Source organism: Amphiura filiformis, unplaced genomic scaffold (genome assembly GCF_039555335.1).
Source record: "Amphiura filiformis unplaced genomic scaffold, Afil_fr2py scaffold_597, whole genome shotgun sequence".
Lineage (NCBI taxonomy): Eukaryota > Metazoa > Echinodermata > Ophiuroidea > Amphilepidida > Amphiuridae > Amphiura > Amphiura filiformis.
This window is the reverse complement of record NW_027306061.1, coordinates 81,046-102,420: the sequence shown is the minus strand read 5'-3', so window position 1 is coordinate 102,420 and position 21,375 is coordinate 81,046. Positions and strand designations below refer to the sequence as shown.

The 21,375-nt window shown below is 36.9% G+C and overlaps 1 protein-coding gene across 1 annotated transcript in view; it reads right to left on the bottom strand.

Annotated features, from left to right (window-relative positions):
• Positions 1–6,183: 6,183 nt before the first annotated feature.
• The window catches only part of LOC140145752 (nose resistant to fluoxetine protein 6-like), a 29,517-nt gene continuing 14,325 nt past the window's right edge, over positions 6,184–21,375 (bottom strand). Inside the window, exons 6-14 of the mRNA XM_072167429.1 lie at positions 21,079–21,252; positions 20,174–20,273; positions 17,219–17,311; positions 16,395–16,572; positions 15,360–15,439; positions 12,274–12,366; positions 9,446–9,581; positions 6,604–6,790; positions 6,184–6,224 (exon numbers count right to left, since the gene is read on the bottom strand). Of these exons, the coding sequence (XP_072023530.1) occupies positions 6,184–6,224; positions 6,604–6,790; positions 9,446–9,581; positions 12,274–12,366; positions 15,360–15,439; positions 16,395–16,572; positions 17,219–17,311; positions 20,174–20,273; positions 21,079–21,252 (1,082 nt within the window). The remainder of the gene's footprint in view (positions 6,225–6,603; positions 6,791–9,445; positions 9,582–12,273; positions 12,367–15,359; positions 15,440–16,394; positions 16,573–17,218; positions 17,312–20,173; positions 20,274–21,078; positions 21,253–21,375) is intronic.

Sequence of the window (21,375 nt, the reverse complement as noted above, 5' to 3'; positions counted from 1 at the left end):
GCACCAAAATGAATGTAAAATACCAAATTTTTGAGCGCGCGCGAGCATTGTCTCAATAAAAACATTTTGGCCCGGTTTTTGGAGGCTCGAAAACTTAACAGTTTATATGTAGGCCCTACAGTCTCGCTAAAAAAAACCCAGTGTATGTACAAATCGTATTAATAATACCGGTTCAAATTGATGATTATTTTTGTATTTTCCCCCAAAACCTTTATTTTTCCCCTCTGATCACGAAAGCTGACTACGCTCCTGATATGAACTCATTTTAACATAAGAAGAACGTTTTTCGTGCTACGCGAAATTTCGGTGCTACAAAATGTAAACTGTTTGCTTCATCGAGGCGCTAAAATTGCTTCACCGAGGTAGGCCTACTAAAAATTGTCACGACTCAGCCCCCCCACCTTGATATCAAATGGTGTGTCCCTATATTGTACCATACCTGCCATGTATGCATGCATGCAGGGACCGTCTTTAAAATAAATTATATCAAGTTGGCAAGTTACTATTTTTGGTGAATATTTTGTATTGAACCATGATCTTTCTGACATAAACATTCAGAGAACACCTCAAGGAAATATGAAATGTCCCATATATATCTTTACTTTAAAGTCGAAGCTGCAAGATAGCCTGAATAAAATTTAAATTTGCCGGCCAAAAATGTGATATTTTGAACTTTTTCTTGACCACTTTCATGGAAACAAAAACTTACAAGAAACCTCAGGAAAACTGACGATTTACAAGGAATTTCAAGTCTCAAAAGAAAATCTATCCGTGTTATCTTGCACACAAAATAGTTCTTGTCTCAAAAATCCAAAAGAAGAATGCGTTTTATCTGTACTTTTTAGAATAAAGCTTCGGGACTTTAGGTCTCGAATTTCGTACCACGACAAAAGAAGTACAGTACATACATCTGACACAAAGCATACATCCTTTTGGCCTGATATGGAAACGTAATTAGAAGGTAGCTATTGTATTCTAACAATAAGATCGGGGTCAAATAGCTTACAAAAGGCTCCTCCGATTTATTCGCCAGAGAAGTGTTACGTGTAATCCGATTATCACTAATCCCATATTTTGCACTACTTTATGTAACTTGACTAATGTTTTCAAGAGAAAAATTGAAATATCTCATTTACTTTTATTAAATTCGGCAAAATGGCATTTTTTTAGTATTTCCGAAGCTACAACTTTTGTTAATCAAAACGATTTTTTTCAAACATAGTGACCCAAAGACAGTTTCTTTTTGGTTTTAATAGGTAAAGATTATCATGGCTAGGCCTATACATCAAAATATTTTGACATGCCAAAAATATTCCCTTTATAGGCCTACCATTTGAATTTAGGCCTATCCTGACATGTTTCTACATCACATTCGCAATATCGAAACGGTGCAAATACCTATACCTGTGCCAATATTGGCCCCCCCTTGTCCCGCCAAAAAAGCTTCCCCCTATAATTCAACACCCTGGGATAAGTATTGCATCACATCACCCCTCCCTGCACCTCATCCTGGTGCGGCACTCTTTGGTGACAGATCGAATGGAACAATAGGGTGTCTTCGGGTGACAGAGCATGTGCTCGTAAAAATATAGGGTCTGTGGGTGACAGCGACGCTGAAAAGGGGGTCTTAACAGCCCTACATACTAGTAGGCCTACGCGTCACCTCCAAAGTGGGAGTGTCCCCCGAATCAGTCTGACTAAACTTATTTGATTGATGCAACGACCGGCCGTGACCCAAGTTATGTAATCACTTCGATGTCGAATAAACAAAATACTACACTGTATTGTATAGACGAATCCAAGTAGCCAAGTCATGGTCAGGATTTGGTCGGACATCTTTGGGTAGCCGCTAGCACCAACCTAGTGGTTTGAGCGTCCAATTGTGCAAACAAAAGCCGCCTAACACCTAGAGAAGATGCAAGGACGAGAAGTACATCAAAGCATAGATACCGCGTGTAGTTAATCCGATTATTATGAAAGGTGTAAAACGGGTGATGGAATGCAGTTTAAAATTTCCGCCAAGGCCGAATCATTTCACATTTTGAGTGCATTGTAGCCGACGGCTACCCAACTAAAGGCTGCTAGTCAGGTGTAGGAATGCGTGAATTTAGATTCGTCTATATGTATAAACCTATAAGGGACGCACCATTAGATATCAAGGTGGGGGGGCTTGGTAGTTTTTTGGAAAAGAAATTGTCACGCCATCTGATAAAAAAAAATGCTTCACCTCAGAGCCCCCCCAAAAAAAAAAAAATATTGCACCACCTCGGACCTGAAAAAAAATTTGGTGGCAAGGATGCTCCAGTTTTCATCAGGTATATTAATTTTATTTTAGCTTCAAACTGGCAAGTATTTTGTTCGCATTTGTTTGTGAAAGGTTATTCTGTGAGTGAATACACTTGATTCACTCCACTTCAAAGATTTTCCCCAGAGTCCACCCCAAAGTCAAAAAGAAATCTATGCCACGTGATGATGGGAGCCATATGTGGGGTCAGTGGATGGATCAGAGTATGGTTTTGGTGAGATATCCTCACATGAACCTATATTTTGAAGAAAATAATCACAAGACATGGATCTCCTTTGAACAAACATGCTAAAACTCACCATTTGAACCAGAAGCGTACCGTCGCTAACCAGCGGGGGCAGAGTGCTCCCTGAAAAGAGTGCCCGCATCATACAAAAAATGAAAGAATTCGGGAAGACATAGGAAAAGAAAGGGGTAAGCAGCCTGTTTCCCACCAAAATTACCCCGATCATGCACCAAAATGAATGTAAAATACCAAATTTTTGAGCGCGCGCAAGCATTGTCTCAATAAAAACATTTTGGCCCGGTTTTTGGAGGCTCGAAAACTTAACAGTTTATATGTAGGCCCTACATTCTCGCTAAAAATAACCCCGTGTATGTACAAATCGTATTAATAATACCGGTTCAAATTGATGATTATTTTGTATTTTCCCCAAAACCTTTATTTTTCCCCTCTGATCACGAAAGCTGACTACGCTCCTGATATGAACTCATTTTAACATAAGAAGAACGTTTTTCGTGCTACGCGAAATTTCGGTGCTACAAAATGTAAACTGTTTGCTTCATCGAGGCGCTAAAATTGCTTCACCGAGGTAGGCCTACTAAAAATTGTCACGACTCAGCCCCCCCCACCTTGATATCAAATGGTGTGTCCCTATATTGTACCATACCTGCCATGTATGCATGCATGCATGCAGGGACCGTCTTTAAAATAAATTATATCAAGTTGGCAAGTTACTATTTTTGGTGAATATTTTGTATTGAACCATGATCTTTCTGACATAAACATTCAGAGAACACCTCAAGGAAATATGAAATGTCCCATATATATCTTTACTTTAAAGTCGAAGCTGCAAGATAGCCTGAATAAAATTTAAATTTGCCGGCCAAAAATGTGATATTTTTGAACTTTTTCTTGACCACTTTCATGGAAACAAAAACTTACAAGAAACCTCAGGAAAACTGACGATTTACAAGGAATTTCAAGTCTCAAAAGAAAATCTATCCGTGTTATCTTGCACACAAAATAGTTCTTGTCTCAAAAATCCAAAAGAAGAATGCGTTTTATCTGTACTTTTTAGAATAAAGCTTCGGGACTTTAGGTCTCGAATTTCGTACCACGACAAAAGAAGTACAGTACATACATCTGACACAAAGCATACATCCTTTTGGCCTGATATGGAAACGTAATTAGAAGGTAGCTATTGTATTCTAACAATAAGATCGGGGTCAAATAGCTTACAAAAGGCTCCTCCGATTTATTCGCCAGAGAAGTGTTACGTGTAATCCGATTATCACTATGTCAACTGGATCACGCTTTTGAGTTCTGCACCACGATCGAAATGATCGCAACACAAAGTCTATGGTATGTACTATCAATTCCAAAAGGTGCGTGATCCAGTTACTAGGGAGTTATGTAACCACTTCCCTGGCGAATAGTGATCTACAATCAATCGGCAAGCTGCGAGTTATTGATTTTTAATCAATCACGTATTGCACTCCCCAACGGTAACAGAAGGGTTTAACCCAGGTTGAAATCTCATCTCCTCCCAGTCGTCATAAGCGAATTATAAGTATGAATTGAAACCCTCTAGAAGTTACCAAAGTATACCGCACATGGCGCTATTTATAAACCTGAAAGATTTCTAGCACAGGTCGAATGCGAAAAAGACGGATGTGGGTGAAGGACACTGGTTCTTTGTTTGAAGCCAATCAATAATTTTACAACCTCTATACAAACATAGTAACGAATGGAGGTTAACCCAGGAATAATAGACAAAGGGATAGGCATCCTAGTCTGCTGCCCTCTTTCGAAATATGTATCCTAGGTCTCACAATAGGCAGATTAGCGGCCATTTTGTCTTCGACATGATTTTATTCACGTGTCCTTATATTTTAGTACACAAATATATAAGTTAACAGGTTTACTATTTTAAAATTATATTTTGAGTATACAATATATTCTGTAGCAAATAGATCAAATGACGATGATTGTTCAGGTATTATATGCTTGATAGAATTAAACTGTTTGACCAGCTAGTATTCTCCTAGCCTCCGCCGTCAGTGTGATTCCAGTCACTCCACGTACCGTGTTGCGAAGGTGGAGGAGTCTAAAGCTGTATTGACGAACACGCATGCGTTAAAAATGATGTAGCCTAGGTCGAACAATAGCGTGATGTAGTTTCCGGCATTGTTCCTATGCACTTTCACCCTCCTGGTTAACCAGGACAAAATTAAATGTAGTGATGATAAAAGGAACTGATTTTGTGCAACCTACAGATCAGTGAACTGAGGGTAAGAAGAAAACCGGGTATTATAATAGCATTAACACTCATGCAACTGAAGAGGATTAATAATCAATTTTGTTACGCAATACTGTTGTCAATCCCAATCTAGAAGCTTGTGTTCTGGTAGGGTAGCAGGTAGGCAAGCCACACCTACTGACAGCTATTGATGATATTCAGTCAATCGGATTGGCTGAATACTATTAGTAGCTGTCAGTAGGCGTGGTTAATCAGTTTGAGATTTCCCCCGACTTTCCGGGAAGGATATGTCGAATGTCGAAGGACCCACGCCTGACGGCTTGGACTATCGTACTAAATGGAAGGAAAAATGAAGGACTACTTAAGACCCATATTTCACCACTTTAGCTTCAATATGGAAAAACTTTTTGCGTCGTTCGCGGGTATTTGTACCATAAACTTATTCTGTCGCCAAAACTATACTTCAAGAAAAATTTCCAACTCCATCCCCCCAATGTCAAAAAGAAATCTGCGCCACTGTCGTCCACATACAAATATCAGCCTGGCAGCCTTATTTTAGAGACGTTATAGGTCCATTTCGCGGCCACCATACATGAGAGAGTTCATTAATCTATGCGAGACAAGACAAGTGCTCTGAAAGCACGATGACACGCATCCTGGCCAAGAAAACGCCGTATGCGCTTTAGGTTACTGATATGAGAGTTTTACAAAGATTGCTAATATTTAGAGCTCCATCAAAAACAACACCTAAGTTCTTAACATTGGCAGATGGTTTGATAGAGTGGTTGCCCAAGATCAGCTCAATGACGGGAGGCTTATTGAGAGCTCTACTGGTAGCAATGATAGCTAATGATGAAAAATTCCGTTTCATTCTGATTGAGCCAGGGATCGATACGAAGGGATAAGCATCCTAGGTTACATAACCAAACCGGAAGATGTAGCCTAGGTCTAGGCAATAGGCGGATTAGCGGCCATTTTGTCTTCTACATGATTTTATTCACGTGTCCTTATACTTTAGTACACAAATATATAAGTTAACAAGTTTACAATTTTAAAATTATATTTTGAGTATACAATATATTCTGTAGTAAATCGATCAAATGACGGTGATTGTTCAGGTATTATATATGCTTGATAGAATTAAATTGTCTGACCAGCTAGTATCCTCCTCCGCCGAGACACTCCACGTACCGTATTGCGAAGGTGGAGGAGACTAAAGCTGTATTGACGAACACGCATGCGTTAAAAATGATGTAGCCTTAGTCGAACAATAGCGTGACGTAGTTCCTGCATTGTTCCTATGCACTTTCACCCTCCTGATTGAGCTACAGCTCATTAATGGGTCCACTTACATACATACATACATACATATACAATTTATACCGCGCATATTATCTAATTAAAGGTCAAAGCGCCTTTACAAACTACAGCCAAGGCTGGAATAAAAACAAACAAAAAAACACATAAGGAAATAATTACAAATTACATTTACATAAAAAGATGTGTTTTTAAATGTTTCTTGAAAACAATGAGGGAAACAGCTTCTCTGATGGAGAGAGGAAGCATGTTCCATAGCCGGGGTCCAATAACTGAAAATGCCCTGTCACCTATTGAACGATGGGTTTTGGGAATATGGAGCCTAGTATGATCAACGGATGAACGGAGGTAATGATGTGAAATACTTTCAAATTCTCAGCGGCATAACCCTGCCCGAACCCTCCGGAACCAAAAGTCGTACTGCGGTAAGCACATGCACAGGTCACTTTCATATTCCTGCCTTATTCAGGCTCATGTTCCTTCATCTGGTTTACCTACCTCCTTTTCCAATTGCACAAGCAGAACGCAACCCATCCCACAGCCGAGGCCCATAATGTTCTAAACACAGTTTGGTAAAATACTGCTTCAGGTTTGGTTTGGGAATGCCCTGAGGTGTTCTGTACAGACCATATACTGTTCCAAGGCCTGTTGCTATAGCACAACACCATCCTAGCAGAGCACCCAACTGAATTTACAAGATGAAAACAATTGGTTAATATTAGTCAGCAGCATGATAAGATTGGGTGTAGGACTGAACAGGATTGAGCCTATATATTTAAAGGCCGTCATTGGTCACTCAGGTGAGTATATTGCGTAATTAACCAATAATATCGAAAGGTTTGGCTACAAACCGATACTCTTATTAATGCATATATGCACAGTATCCAGCTCTATAGAGGTTGTGCATATGACGTATTATACAGTAAATATGGCGGACTACTCAAATGCACTCTCACATCCCGGATTCAACAAAAGCATGGTTGCAATCTGGCGCGACAGTTCGTCTCACACACATAACAAATTCACTACGATCAAATAGGTTGATGACAACATTTGATTGAATGGACTGCACTGCGTCATGATTACGGTGAAGGACACCGGTTCAAATCCTTTGTTTGGAGCCAATCAATAATTTCATGCACAACCTGTCCAAGCACAGAGAGTCCAGCAATGCATTGTCTCTACACAGTCTGTGTTTACACTACACGGTTGAGTGCATAGCATCATAAGAGCTATATGAGTTTCTAGCTGGTGACTAGTGGCAAATACAGCATCTGTGATTGGTTTTGTCAAAACACCGATATTTTCCTTCATCGAATCAGAAAAGTTTTAATATCGAACGAAAGCTAATTCTTCCTGCTAAAAACCTTTTTTCATTACGTCAACAGATGACGTAATTCAATGTTTATAACAAGGCGAATGTGGTAAATCTGTTGAAAACGACCTACTCACGCACAACTTTTGACCAAGATGTAGGTTTTAAAAGTCCATTCCTATGTTCAATGGGTTTTATGATCATTGACCTATTTTGATGCGAAATCTGGGTTTGAAGTATCCTATATATTGCTTTACTAGCATTGTTTAAGATCATTTATCAAAAAACAAAGATTTTGACACCATTTGCATCAAGATCGGAGCAAGTATAAAATTTTGACGCTTTAGAAGTCAATGCTTGACCTTTAACTTTTTGGTAATAAATCAAGAACGGTACATCCTAGATAGGTAAACCTTTACATTTTCTGAATTCTTATGACCAGAGGATTACATTAGTAATGTTTTCGACACAATTTGATGAAGTTTGAAATTTGACCGCATGTTAAATGCAATGACCTTTCCCTCACCCATGGGACAACATTTTGTTTTGGGAACAACAAAATTTGTGTGCTAGGGACTTTGAGGATTACAAAGAGGTTTTTAAAAAATACATCATCTGGGTACATGGGAACAACAGCTGGATATTAGACTAGAAGTCCAAACCCTAATCATAGAGAGCATAATCCTAATAGGGGTGTTCCTTTTGAATGGATATTGGTTTGGACATTCAAAATCATATTTGCCACACAATGTGAATTTTCTTTGAAGTTTTTAAAAATCGTGGACTTAAAGCCATATTATAACATTTGCTGAGGAGGACGCCCTCACTGATTTTTAAAATTCCTTTTTACACGATTATATTGTAATTTATTAAACCAATATACCCTGCAAAAATCAAGACTCTAGGTGCTGTAGTTTTGTCAAAATCCGAGATTTTGAATAAAACGCCGGAACCGGCGTCTTATTATTACGATGGAATTATTAGTACACAGTACTACGTACACGGCGTGCGGGACGCGTTATTTCTTTCTGCAACCATAATGGGCCGCAATACAATAACACATAGTAGGCCAACATACATGTAAGTATGAGACCATATATAACACGAGTGTATTGCCATTATTATTTCCTCTTACTTAATAAAATAAAAAGAAATTTACTAGAATTAAAAAATTTCAACGGTTTAGCTGGGGTTCGAACCCACACTCTATGTATTCAAAGTCTAATGCCTACACAACTATGCTATCATGGGTCTTTGTGCCAGAAAGGTGTTTGTTTATCATACTTATTGATTACGCAATAAAGTGCATACACACAATATACTATTACTAGTATATTAGTTCTATAAATATCATCTCCTAATCCTAACTCTAACCCCAACCCTAACCCTACCCTAACCCTAACCCCTAACCCCTAACCCTAACCCTAACCCTTACCCTAACCCTAACCCTAACCCTAATCCTAACCCTAAACCCTAACCCTAAACCCTAATCCTAACCCTAACCCTAAGATCCTAAACCTAAGACCCTAACCCTAAGACCCTAACCCTAAGACCCTAACCCTAACAATAATGGAACTTCCCTCGGACTATGCGGTTAGTTATATATTGCGGCCCATTGTGGTTGCAGAAAGAAATTAAGCGTGCGGGACGGTGATCTACACAACAAAGGGTCGTACCATAGCATGACCGAAGGAGTGGTACGTGTTGGCGACATATGCACTGGTAATAAATTCCAATTTTCTTTGCTTTGCCGTGGTTGTTCGGCTCAAAAATAAAAGGGATATATCTGACAGTAAAACTAACATTTTATGGCAAAGAAATGCTGATCTATTTTGTATGAAAATGTTATAATATGGCTTTAAGTTTGTCCAGAATAAAAGTACACAGTGTTAGTAGTTCTCAGAAGGTTGAGTTAATATGTTTAAGCTCACGTTCTCAGCCCAACCAATATCCAGGATACCTGACTCCCTTCCCCCAAGGAGGGGTTGGGGCTCAGCTCATTGAGTCATTGGCTCTCATCCTCACCTTTGATATTTTCCATCGTTTCCTTGGCATCTCATATAAGACGTAACCTACAATCATGCCGACAAGATAACTGTTGATTCGAGACCAGGGTCTGATGTATGTCAAAGTTATAACTTTGTCAAGTTGTTCTGGATTCCTGTTTAGCAAAAATGTTACTTTGTTATTGTTATATTGTGGCCAGACTAAGCGGGAGAAATAAATATGCCCCCCCCCACCAATTAAACATACACAACACTGCACTAGCATGACTTAGGGGATCCACGAGGGGTTTACAATTTGATCAGCTCGTAATCGCCAGGAATTGTAAGGGTAAAACCCTAACTGAACTGAAGGTGATTTTTTTATCGGAAGGGAAAGAAGAAACGAAAAAGGAGAGAAGAGGAACAAAGAAGTCACTTGGTACCCCCAGGATTCGAACCTCGGACCCCTCGCATGCCACGCAGAAGATCACCGACCTGTAGCCACACGGGTGACGCTGGCCTGACCAGCGATTCCCCTGGATATGACTTAGGCTGATTGCGTCATCGCATCACGTGCAATGCATACACGACGAGCAGTAGTTTTTATAGTGAGATTTAGTGGTACTTGGTTCAGTTAGGGTTTTAATACCACTAAATTTTTTTTAAAAAGGTTCCTAGATATTTTGATTTAGTTTTTGAAAATTAACAAAAACATTTTTTTTGGCCCAAGAATTTTGTTGTTACGTTGAACGAAAAAAATTGGGGATTTTTTTCCCCAAAAATGAGCATTTTGACCCAAATTTGACCTCACAGATGGATTCATCAAGTCTGCCATTCTAAATATGTATACTTTTATATACTTTAGACGAACAATTTAGCAGTTATGAGGCCCAACCAGTTTCCATAATACCATGGTTAGGGAGTGTTCATTAATACTTTGGTAGGGGGGCTGGTCTTCCTCAAATTTTTCGCTCGAAAACTTTTTGACCCCCTTCGATGGACCGCTAAACTTTTTTGACCCCCCTCTTTTGACAGACAATTATTGGCTATTATGATAGTACAAATGCGCGCGAACCGCACAAAAAAAATTAGCCATATTGAAGCTTGAATTGTCTAATATTGTTAAAATTGGAACTAATTTATGCAAAAAGCTAATGGTCAAATATGAGATTAATTTGGTCACAAAAATGTACACAGGTATAAGTTCTGGCCCCAAAAGACCGTGGTACCTGGGCCTGTGCCCACTCGATCTGCCCTTGGCCTATGTGTACACTATAATTTTGCAATGAGAAATAGTAAACTAAAGTGTGCAGTTTACGTGCAAAGAAATCCAATTTATTTGCAATATTTTCTTGATTTAGTTGTATTTTGATCAGATGGGTACATAATCATATTTGAAGTCTACTTTGGATTAGAGATATAAAATTCTATAACGATAAAAAAATGCTAGTATTTCTTAGAAATTCTATGAAAATAAGTGCCAGTATTTTCTTAGACCAACCCGGATGTTGCATGTTGCTGATCATCTTTAATGTTATATTAAGGGATCTAAAATGAGCGTTTATTGCGTTTCGACAGTATTTTTTGTGGGACATGAGAGCACCTCAGACCTATCGAATTGCATTCTGAATACGAAGCATGTCTTTCTGATATCAAATAATTTTCATTTTTGAAAATCACGATATAATACAAATTTTATGACAAATTATAAAAATTTGATATTTTTCAAATTTTGATATATAACAGTCCTCGAAGTAAATTATATAAATCTAATGACATATTCTTAGAGTGTATGTAGCAGGGGGAGGAAAAGCCGACGGTCAATTGAAAATTTTGACCTTTCATATTGAAGATATGGATTTTTTCCCAAAAGACCTATTTTTTTTGGTGTTTTGGGAAAAAATCCATATCTTCAATACAAAAGGTCAAAATTGTCAATTGATCGTCGGCTTTTCATCCCACCTACATACACTTTAAGTATAAATCATCAGATTTATAAAGTTTACTTCAAGTACTGTTAAATATCAAAAATATCAATTTTTAATGATTTGCCATAAAATGAGTATTCAACTGCGAATTCCAAAAAATCAAAATTAGTTGATATCAGAATGACATTCTTCGTATTCAGAATGCAATTCGATATGTCTGATGTGTTCTAATGTCCCACAATAAATACTGTCCAAACGTTCATACCCCAGCCCTTAATTAATATATAGATATGTGTACACTAAGTGCCATCATTTTTTCAAACAAAATCACTGAAAGCCAAAACTTGTTAAAAGTGATATAGAGGGTCAATGCGCGAAAATTTTGGGGTTTGAAGAGGAAAACTTTTTTGCCCCCCCCCCCCTTTCCTACCACCTTAAACTTTTTGGTCCCCCCTCTTTTAAGGTTTTTGGTCCCCCTCCCTTTTTACCAGCCCACCCCACCAAAGTATTTCTGAACACTCCCTTAATGCCACCCTTAATTTAAACGGGGTCTCCGGCAATCATATCATTATATATGCCTTATATATATATATATGTTAGAAAAATAGTTATCAAGCACGAATCACATGGTTTTATATAAAACAAACTAATATTGATCATAAAAACGAATAAAACCAGTCGGCTCTCAACACTCGATATTCAAAATTCCCGCGCCGAAATTGTCGTAAGTGCAATGACGTAATAGTTGTGCTCAATTGTCGTCAGCTTTCAGTGTATTACTGTGACGTTGAGAGACGGATGTTTTTATTCGTTTTTATGGTCACTATGAGTTTGTTTTAAATAAAACAACGTGATTCGTACTTGATAATTACTTTTCTTACATATAAGGACTAAAGTTGTGATTGCCGGAGACCTCCTTTAAATTGTTTTCTTCACTTACTTCCTCAGATCATATTTCATGTACACAACAACAAGACTGGTAAAACATGCAGTCATAAGAGCACCTATAATAGCATATCCAATCTTGGAATATCTGAAAGTCGGAATATTTTTATTTTGTAAAATTAATCATTAATTCTCCAGATTCAAGACTACAGGCATATGATCTTCAGACAGATTATAGAACAAAAGTCTTATGTCAACATTAGTGTATTGTGTTGGTGTGAAAGTATTTAGCTCGCAGGGAGCTTTCAGTGCTTTTGATACTAATTAACTTATTTTGACACCCTTGAAGTAAACAAAAACAGACTTTGATGTTTTATTGGGGTGCAGAAAACCTTATTCTTCGTATCGCAAAAGCAAAACACCGTTTTCCAAAATAATGTAAACTGTTACCATGGTTACTGGCAAAGTTATTAGCTTTACCAATTCGTCAAACTCAGTAATTTATTAGAGATCATTGAGTGGCGTGGGGACGTGGAGTGAAGGCACTAAAATGGAATGATAACTTGATCAGAAATTGCCCAAAATATTTTCATGTAAAAAGTTATTCGTCCGTTTCACATTTTACAAAAATTAATGCGAAACGGGCTCATTGCACCCTATAAATGTTTTTTCTTACGAAGGTATCTGCTGTTGAACAAAGGTTGTTCAGCGGATGAGCTGCTGCGGCAAGGCGTCATATCCATGTTGCTTTTGTTTATGTTTTATAATAATGAAACAGCGGCAGCGCGTATGAAAAAATATTTTATTCGCGTTTAAGCACAGCGCATTTAGCGAATAAAGACTGGCAACGTCAGTTTGCATGCATACATTTCTTGTCAAGGTCAACTTCTTGAGCTATCAATGATTTACAAATAATTTTTCATTAGCTAACGAGATAATGATTTCATATTTAAAAAGTGATTTGGGGCTCATTGCACCCACATTATGGGGATCTGACCTTTGATTTTACCGAATATTTTTGACCAGCTTCTAGCGCCGCCACCGGCAGCAACTTCAGGAAAGAAGAAGAAGCTGGGTTGCCAGTCTGATGAAGTGCTGCGTGGCAGCATGAAACTGTAACAAGGTGTGTCACCAAAAATGGATTTGATAGTATGAATTCCCATCAAAATGACAATCCAGATGAACCTTACACAACAGAGTGTCAACTTGTAATGTAATAATTGAATACATGAATACAAAAGCCACCTAAGTCCATGCGAAGTTATTTTGAGAGAAAAACCTGTGTATCATTTTAATTCCTTCAGTTAGATTTACCTGGTCAATATGGTAAGTTTTACGTGCAAATGAGTGGATTAACCTGTATTAGGTATGACGATTAGCATTTCAGGGACTTCGTGGGGTTCATTTTAAATTTTGGACTTGGTGGTTTTTGAATCATATACAAAGACAACAATGTTAGAATGAGATTACCACTAGTAAGATAATACAAAATAAAGCACACAGGTATGTATAATGTTGATAAGCATTCTGCCATGTAATATAAACAACACACTTTCCTTTATTAAACCCATTTTTTGTTCAAAAGTCATTCTCTAGCAATGAATGTGTTACAAGTGGACTTTTATACATACTGGATTTCAATCAATGTGTTACAAGACTCAAATCATGGAATTGGGTGATTCTTTCATACATGCTATTTTTCACATGCCCAATAGACACAGAGAATGAATTTGAGTTGTTCTTTCATGCATATGACAGGCCTATGTATAGCAACAATTTCCCATGCTTAACTCAATTTGGCCAAAGTATGGACTTAGGTGGCTTTTGTATTCATATATTCAATTATTCTCTTCGAATGGGGTTAAATTTAAAAAAGAAACATTTAATATAGGCCCAATAATAATATTAATCATAATAAATAATAATTTATATATTTATGTGTCTTTCCTTAGAGAACCTAGATAGAGTAGTCCTATTAAGAGAGTTGAGCTTTCGGAACTCTATCGAGTGCCATATCATCTTATTGAAAGAGTCCAAACAAAAGCGTGTAAGTTTTTCCTTGGTGTAAATTCATCAACTCCAAATTGTGCAGCTCTGGGTGAGTGTGGTAGATCATCTTTATACACTCGTCAAATAATCAGGTTTATAAAATATTGGCTGAGGATTTTGCGACTTCCCGATCATAGATATCCAAGAATTGCATATAAGATGTTACTTAGACTTGATGAAAATGGTAAAACAACTTGGGCAAGCGCTGTTAAAGATATTCTGTTCTCGTATGGCTTTGGCTATGCATGGCTTGCACAAGATATAGGTAATGAAATCGAATTCTTAAACTCGTTTAGCCAAAGAGTTTCTGACATCTCTCATCAAGACTGGGTGGCAGAGGTTTCATCAAACGGTCGTCTTATTCTATATCGGGAATTTAAGAACATGCGCATTTCTGAACACTATCTTGATGTATTTAATGATAATCGATTCATAACTGCCGTGGCAAGATTACGATGTTCTAGTCATTGCCTTCGAGTCGAGACAGGACGGAGAGAAAATTTGCCTTATGATGAACGTGTTTGTTTTTTATGCGACGAAGAAGAAGTTGAAGATGAATTGCACTTTCTCCTAAAATGCAGCTTCTTCGATGATCTTAGAGCAAAATATTTCCCCTCCTGTTTGGACTCGAGGCCAACAATGGCAAATTTCATTCGTTTTATGAAAAGAACTTGCTTCATACTGCCATTATGCACTGCTTACCAGATACAGTATTGAAAAAAATGACTGACTTTGTTTGTATGTGTTTCTAAAATTGGTAAATATTGTAATCATTGATTTTATAGATGTGAAAAGGGCCGGTGGCCTATATTTACAATGTAATAAAACTCTCCTTTTGGGGAGGCTGAAACTGAAACCATGTTCAAAGCAACTAAAGAAAATATATGAAAGATTAAAACATTCATGTTTACCAATCTATAGTACCAAGTAATTTCAAATAATTATACTTATGGTTTCATCTCTCAGATATTCATTTTTATACAAGAGAATGCCATACATAACAGGTTCACTTTATCTGAAATGACCCCCTTCCCTCCTCCCAAAAAGCCTAGTTTGTTTTTTATTTGTGTATTATCATAGATGTTTACCAACCTGTACAAGAAGTAGATAATTAATGAACTTATGATATAGAACTGCATATCATTTGCCAAGTACCACCCCCAGGTCATACACTGAAAGATGAAATAAAGATACGGTGTACACATATTGATTAGTTTCTAATTATCATCATCATCATATTAAAATCATCATCATCATCACCATGCTATTACCATCACTTTGGGAAAAATGTATATCTGCAATGTGAAAGCTTTTCATCCCAGCTACATACACTTTAAGTACTTATCATTAGATTTATAAATTTATCAAATTTTAATAATTTTCATAAATTTTGTATTATATCGCGAATTTAAAAAAAAATCAAAATTATTTGATATCAGAAGGACATTCCTCGTATTCAGAATGCATATTCGATAGGTCTGATGTACTCTCAGCGCCCACAAAAAATAGTGTGCAAACAATTCAATATTGTCATGCAATATCCGATTGCTTAAAAACTTCCTTGGTTTTTTCTTATATTCATTGGTATATGTGACCGTACACCACGAATGAGCCGTAAAGTCGGCCCGGTCAATTTTGTTTTATTGTTTAGAAAATATATATCATAAGCTTTAAAATGGTATATCATTTGACTTCAAAAGCTACTGTCCATATCCATATTTCATGCAAACCATCCCTAAGTCAACGAGGTTCTGGAATGTCCTCTCATTGTTGATTGTTGGTTATACAAACCTAGACAAAATACAATGCTTTGTAACCCACCACTTGAACAGGGTTTAGCCAAAGCAAACAAAGACTAGAGCTATTTAAGAATAGCCATAGACATAGGTAGAAGCTTATTATCCTCTTCAGCAATAGGATTATTAATTGGTTTAAAAGGTGTTTGACTGGCGATATCAATTAGATATATGTCGCACAAATTGAGGTACATGTACCTATGAATACGACCTTCATGCACATTTTACACTGTAACTCAGAATACAATTTGCCGACTTTACGGCTCATTCGTGGTGTACAGCTGCTGTGTACGGCCACATATTATTGATATAAGTAAATCACAGCACTCACCCCCTCGTGCAGATAATATGGATATAAATTATTAATGTAAAGAAGATTCGTCCACCAATATTTTCGGCAATTGTCGATGGGATAATCGATGTTCATCGTCCAATATAGTGGTCCATTTGTGAAGTATGGTCTCATTGTAGCCCAGAGCATGATTATGATCATATAGACAGGGGTCAGCCTGTATGTTTAATAGTAGAAATCAAAAGTAACAAGGTTTTCAGACCATATGAACAGCTTTTCTTGTTATGTATAATGATTATAGACCTCTGTGTAATCACTCAAAAAAGGCGACCCTGTTTTTTTTAGATTTTTGGGTCGGTCGATAAGGGCAACTCAACTTATTTTTTTAAAGCCTAATTTCGTTCTGGTGTACCAGAAGAAATACAAATTTGCTAAATGAATTAATCTGCAAGAAAATGTTTAAACGTTATGAGTTAGAGGGTAATATATGGAAAAGATCAGCACAGAGGTCAAATTTCAAAATTCTCTGATCGGAGCGGAAAAAAGGTCTCGCATTACTTAGCTCGACCCTAGGAGGAAGAAAAGGTAGTTTTGAATCGCCAAGGAGTCACAATGTTAATGCTAGAGGGTCAATATTACATCATAGACTGTATACCATACGGTCATGGTGTTTGACCTCTGACCTCAATTCTATTACCATATAAGTGCAGAAACTATACTATAATGAAAGACAGAGATAACAAGACTAGTTCGCGTCTGAAATTCTGATAACTAGACAAAAAATGCCGTACTGCGCAGGTCGGCAACCAATCACGGCGCGCCTTTGCCCTGACGTCAGACGCGATTTAGTCTAACACACTAACCTCCAAAATCTGTGAAAGTAGAAGACTGCCCAGTTCAATTGTCCAGCTCTCTTCTCGAGTTTATTCAAAGTTAAATACGTTACCAGCATACCACTGAAATTACAGCCATGATTATTAAAAATTATAAAATCATTACAATCATAAATTAATCTATATAAATAACAGGAAGGTTGCCCCATCAGACTTTCAGCTTTTATTTAGTGGTATATGGATCGGGTACATATTGCCATTTTTCCATCGGACATTCGTTTTTGCAAAAATTGATGGTAACTAAGAGAATAACATAAAAAACTGTCGTGTTGCAATGCAAAATCGCAGAGGCATTGTGGGTAATAAGGACAGTGTGAACCGCGTAATAATATTTCCATTAAAAAACCATACGCAGAGCAACATTGCCCCGTTTTCTGCCAACTGCGAGGTGGCCAAGAAATGATTCAGGCTATCTAGATGCACAACAGCGCATAATTTAATAATGATCTTACGAGCTTTTCGTCCCTACGCAGAGCTACGCGCCCCATTTTCCGCCATTGCATCGAGGTTGACAACCAAGAAATTAAGGCTACGACGCGTGAATCAGGTCTTTGCGTCATCACTAAGGTAAGGTAGGAAACAGTGGTCTGGTATTAATAATCTAAGGGTCTGGTAGACTAGAGTGGTGATAGTGCCTGCGTGGAGACCCGGGGTACAGACAGTCAGTGTACAATTTCATTATTTATTCTAGGCCTATGAATCGTCGTTTAGTTTCATATACAGGAAATGCATTGCAATTTATTTGGTTGAAAACGGTCAACAAAATATGGTTAAAACCGGGGTTTTTTCCCCGGGCTTTGGCAGCGCGTTGGCGTTAGTGCGTTGGCGTACAAGGGATGTGACTCGCACGCACGGGCGCATATGCATAGGCCAACTTTCCGTGCCAGAGAAATAGAAAAGAAAAGAAAGTAGGACAAAACTGAAAAGGTAGGCCAACTATGGATTAGTCTTGCCAGCAAGACTTCAGTCTTTATCATAAACATAATGACATCTACGGACCTGAAGTCTTGCAGCGGTACATAGGGATGCACTGTACGTTTAAGAAATCCAAACTTCAAGCATCAAGAAATATACCTTGCGTTTGTCAGTTTTACCTCGGAGATAAGATCAATGTAGATCAATTATCTCAACTTTGGTATGTTAGTATAGTACAATGGGATTAAAATCATCCATGTACGCCCAAACTCTGGTACAATGGGATTAAAATCATCCATGCAGGCCAAAACTGTCCTTGAGAGAGTTCCTCGGCTACATCCTTGGAGCCCAAAATGAGCCCACATATTGTGATGTTTCTTATTTGTGGAACAGATATTAATAGAGCACACTGTAACTATAGAGTGTATGGTTACAGTTACTGGAACTAACTATGGATGGGTTATGGGTATAGGGTTGTGGATTAGAGTAAATAAATAAATAAATAAATAAATAAATAAATAAATAATTCATGAAAAAAGGAAGCTAAAATAATGAGAACATAATTAAATGCAAACGGGAAATCACACGCTAAGCAGGAAATATGAAAAATGGGAACAAAATAACTATGTAGAAAAAAAGCCAAAGCTTAAAGGACAAACGTAAGAAAGGGTAGATTTATCAAATATCAAATAATAATAAATAACATCAATAAATAAATAGCATGGAAACGGAGAATAACAGCATATATTTATTGAAACAAAATAGATCTATGTAGAAGAAACTGAAAAGAAAGAAAGAATAAAATGAATAAAAAAGAAAAGAAAAAGAAGACAAAAAAGATACGGGTTATTATGGCACGCCAGAGTGGACAAAACCTAAAAAAAAACATCGAGAAAAAAAAAAACACATTGAGAAATAAAAAAACTCCATCGAGGAAAAAATCACATCGAGAAAAAAAACTCCCACCGAGAAAAAAAAATCATATTGAGAAAGAAAAAACTCCATCGAGAAAAAAAAAACACATTGAGAAAGAAAAAACTCGACCGAGAAAAAAAAACTCACTGAGCAAAAAAAAAAAAACTCCACCGAAAAAAAACCCCGAAAAAACTAATCGAGAATTACAAAAAAGTCATTGAGAAGTAAAAAAAAATCACATCGAGAAAAAAACTCCCACCGAGAAAAAAAATCATATTGAGAAAGAAAAAACTCCATCGAGAAAAAAAACGCATTGAGAAAGAAAAACTCGACCGAGAAAAAAAACTCACTGAGCAAAAAAAAAAAAACTCCACCGAAAAAAAAACCCGAAAAACTAATCGAGAATTACAAAAAGTCATTGAGAAGTAAAAAAAAACGCATCCAGAAGTAGTCTCCTCCGCAGTCAGTTTATTCGAGTTGAGTCAAGTTTGGCCTCCTTCACAGTTTGTACTATGGAAGGAGCGACTAGAGACTGTGACCAAGGCATTGATGGAGGTTTATTTATTATTATTATTGTTATTATTCATGTAGTCTTATTATTAAATTCATTCATTCATTCATTCATTCATTCAATCAATCATTCATTCATTAATGTATTTATTTATGTATTTGTTTATTTATTTATTTGTTTATTTATTTATTTATTTATATTTGTTTATTTATGTATTTATTTATTTATTTATTCGTAAATGCAACAAAATTAGTATTTATTTATTTATTTGTTATTTACTTATCACCTCCCCCACATAGTCCGAAAGGTCGCTCCCATTTACTCATCTAGCGGGTATCCCGCTAGTTAATAACAATTACAGCAATTTTCCCGATATGTCAGAGGTCAAAGTGTCCTAAAACTGCTCTCAAAAACCGGAAGTTACAATGCCGATTGTGCTTATTGAATTCACAAATTCCTCTCTCTTGACCCAAACATATGTTAAAGGCTGATTGTAAAATTGTTTAACGTATTTTGTAAGAAACAAAAAACCTCTTAAAAGCCATTAATCCTCTTTAAACAAACAAACAGACAAACAAACAAACCTCAGAACAAAGAAGGAATCGACGGAGAGAGTAGCAGTCAAGTTGGCAATAACTTGACCGCTGAATCGTTGGTAAACTGATGTCACTTCGTGTGGGTTATCTGCGAACAGATTAGTCAACATGTTCAGTGAGTTATGGTTTTACTGTTATTTTATCATTTTATCATTGTATTAACATGAACTAATTTGCATAAATGCTAATTAATTATGTAAATATGCAAATTAGGGGGCGGCTTCACTATATAATACATTAGAACATATGTGATGCGATCAAGCAAAATCAGTCGGAACTCGGAAATATTGATTTTGAGATATAGCCAAACAAAGGACATATTTCCTTTTGTTTCCTATTGTTTTGGAAACTCTTTAATTGCTCATATCTTTGGAACTGGTTGTTCAATTTAAATGGGGTTGTCTGCAAAATCCCGCTTTGTAAATGTTTTTGACTATCCTATAAAAACTGAAAAAATAATATTCCCGAGTTCCGACTGATTTTGCTTGATCGCATCACATATTAGAAACACTTTGATCAAGTTTCAGGGCAAAAGTATGCATTGATTTTTAGCAAAATATTGGCAAAAATTACATATTAATGAGCCTTTACAGTCCTTTTAGCTCATTAACTGTATTGATTATTGATAAAAAACAATAAGATACAAAGAAAATATAATTTGATGTATTATAGAAATCGTAAGTTCGATTTGCTTCAAACAAAAGGCATATTGATCAGTGTACTTTAACCTACTTAATTAATCCGTTTAAGACATGCTCAAAGTATTCCCTATATCTCCTCATATTATATTTCCTCCTCCTCCCCCTAATCTCCACCTATTATATCTCCTCCTATTATATCTCCTCCTCCTCTTCCTCTTCTTCTTCTTCTTCCTCTTCCTCCTCAATACCTACCAGTGAATTCGGGAATGAACTGGTGTGTATGGAACAGTATAAGCCAAAACATGCTGAGCACACGGATCCCATTCAAAGCTGCCAAGTGACTGTATGGTCCAGACTTTTGAATTGCCAAAATTTTCCTTCCATTTGTTATGGCACAGAAGCATGACAATGTATTTTCGATCACTCCTGAGAAAAATTCAAATTATTATCATATCAATATTATAATTATCAACTAAGCTTTTGTATAACGAACCGGTTCAACGAACAATTTATGACTTATACATCACACATAGGAAAAACCGGTCAATA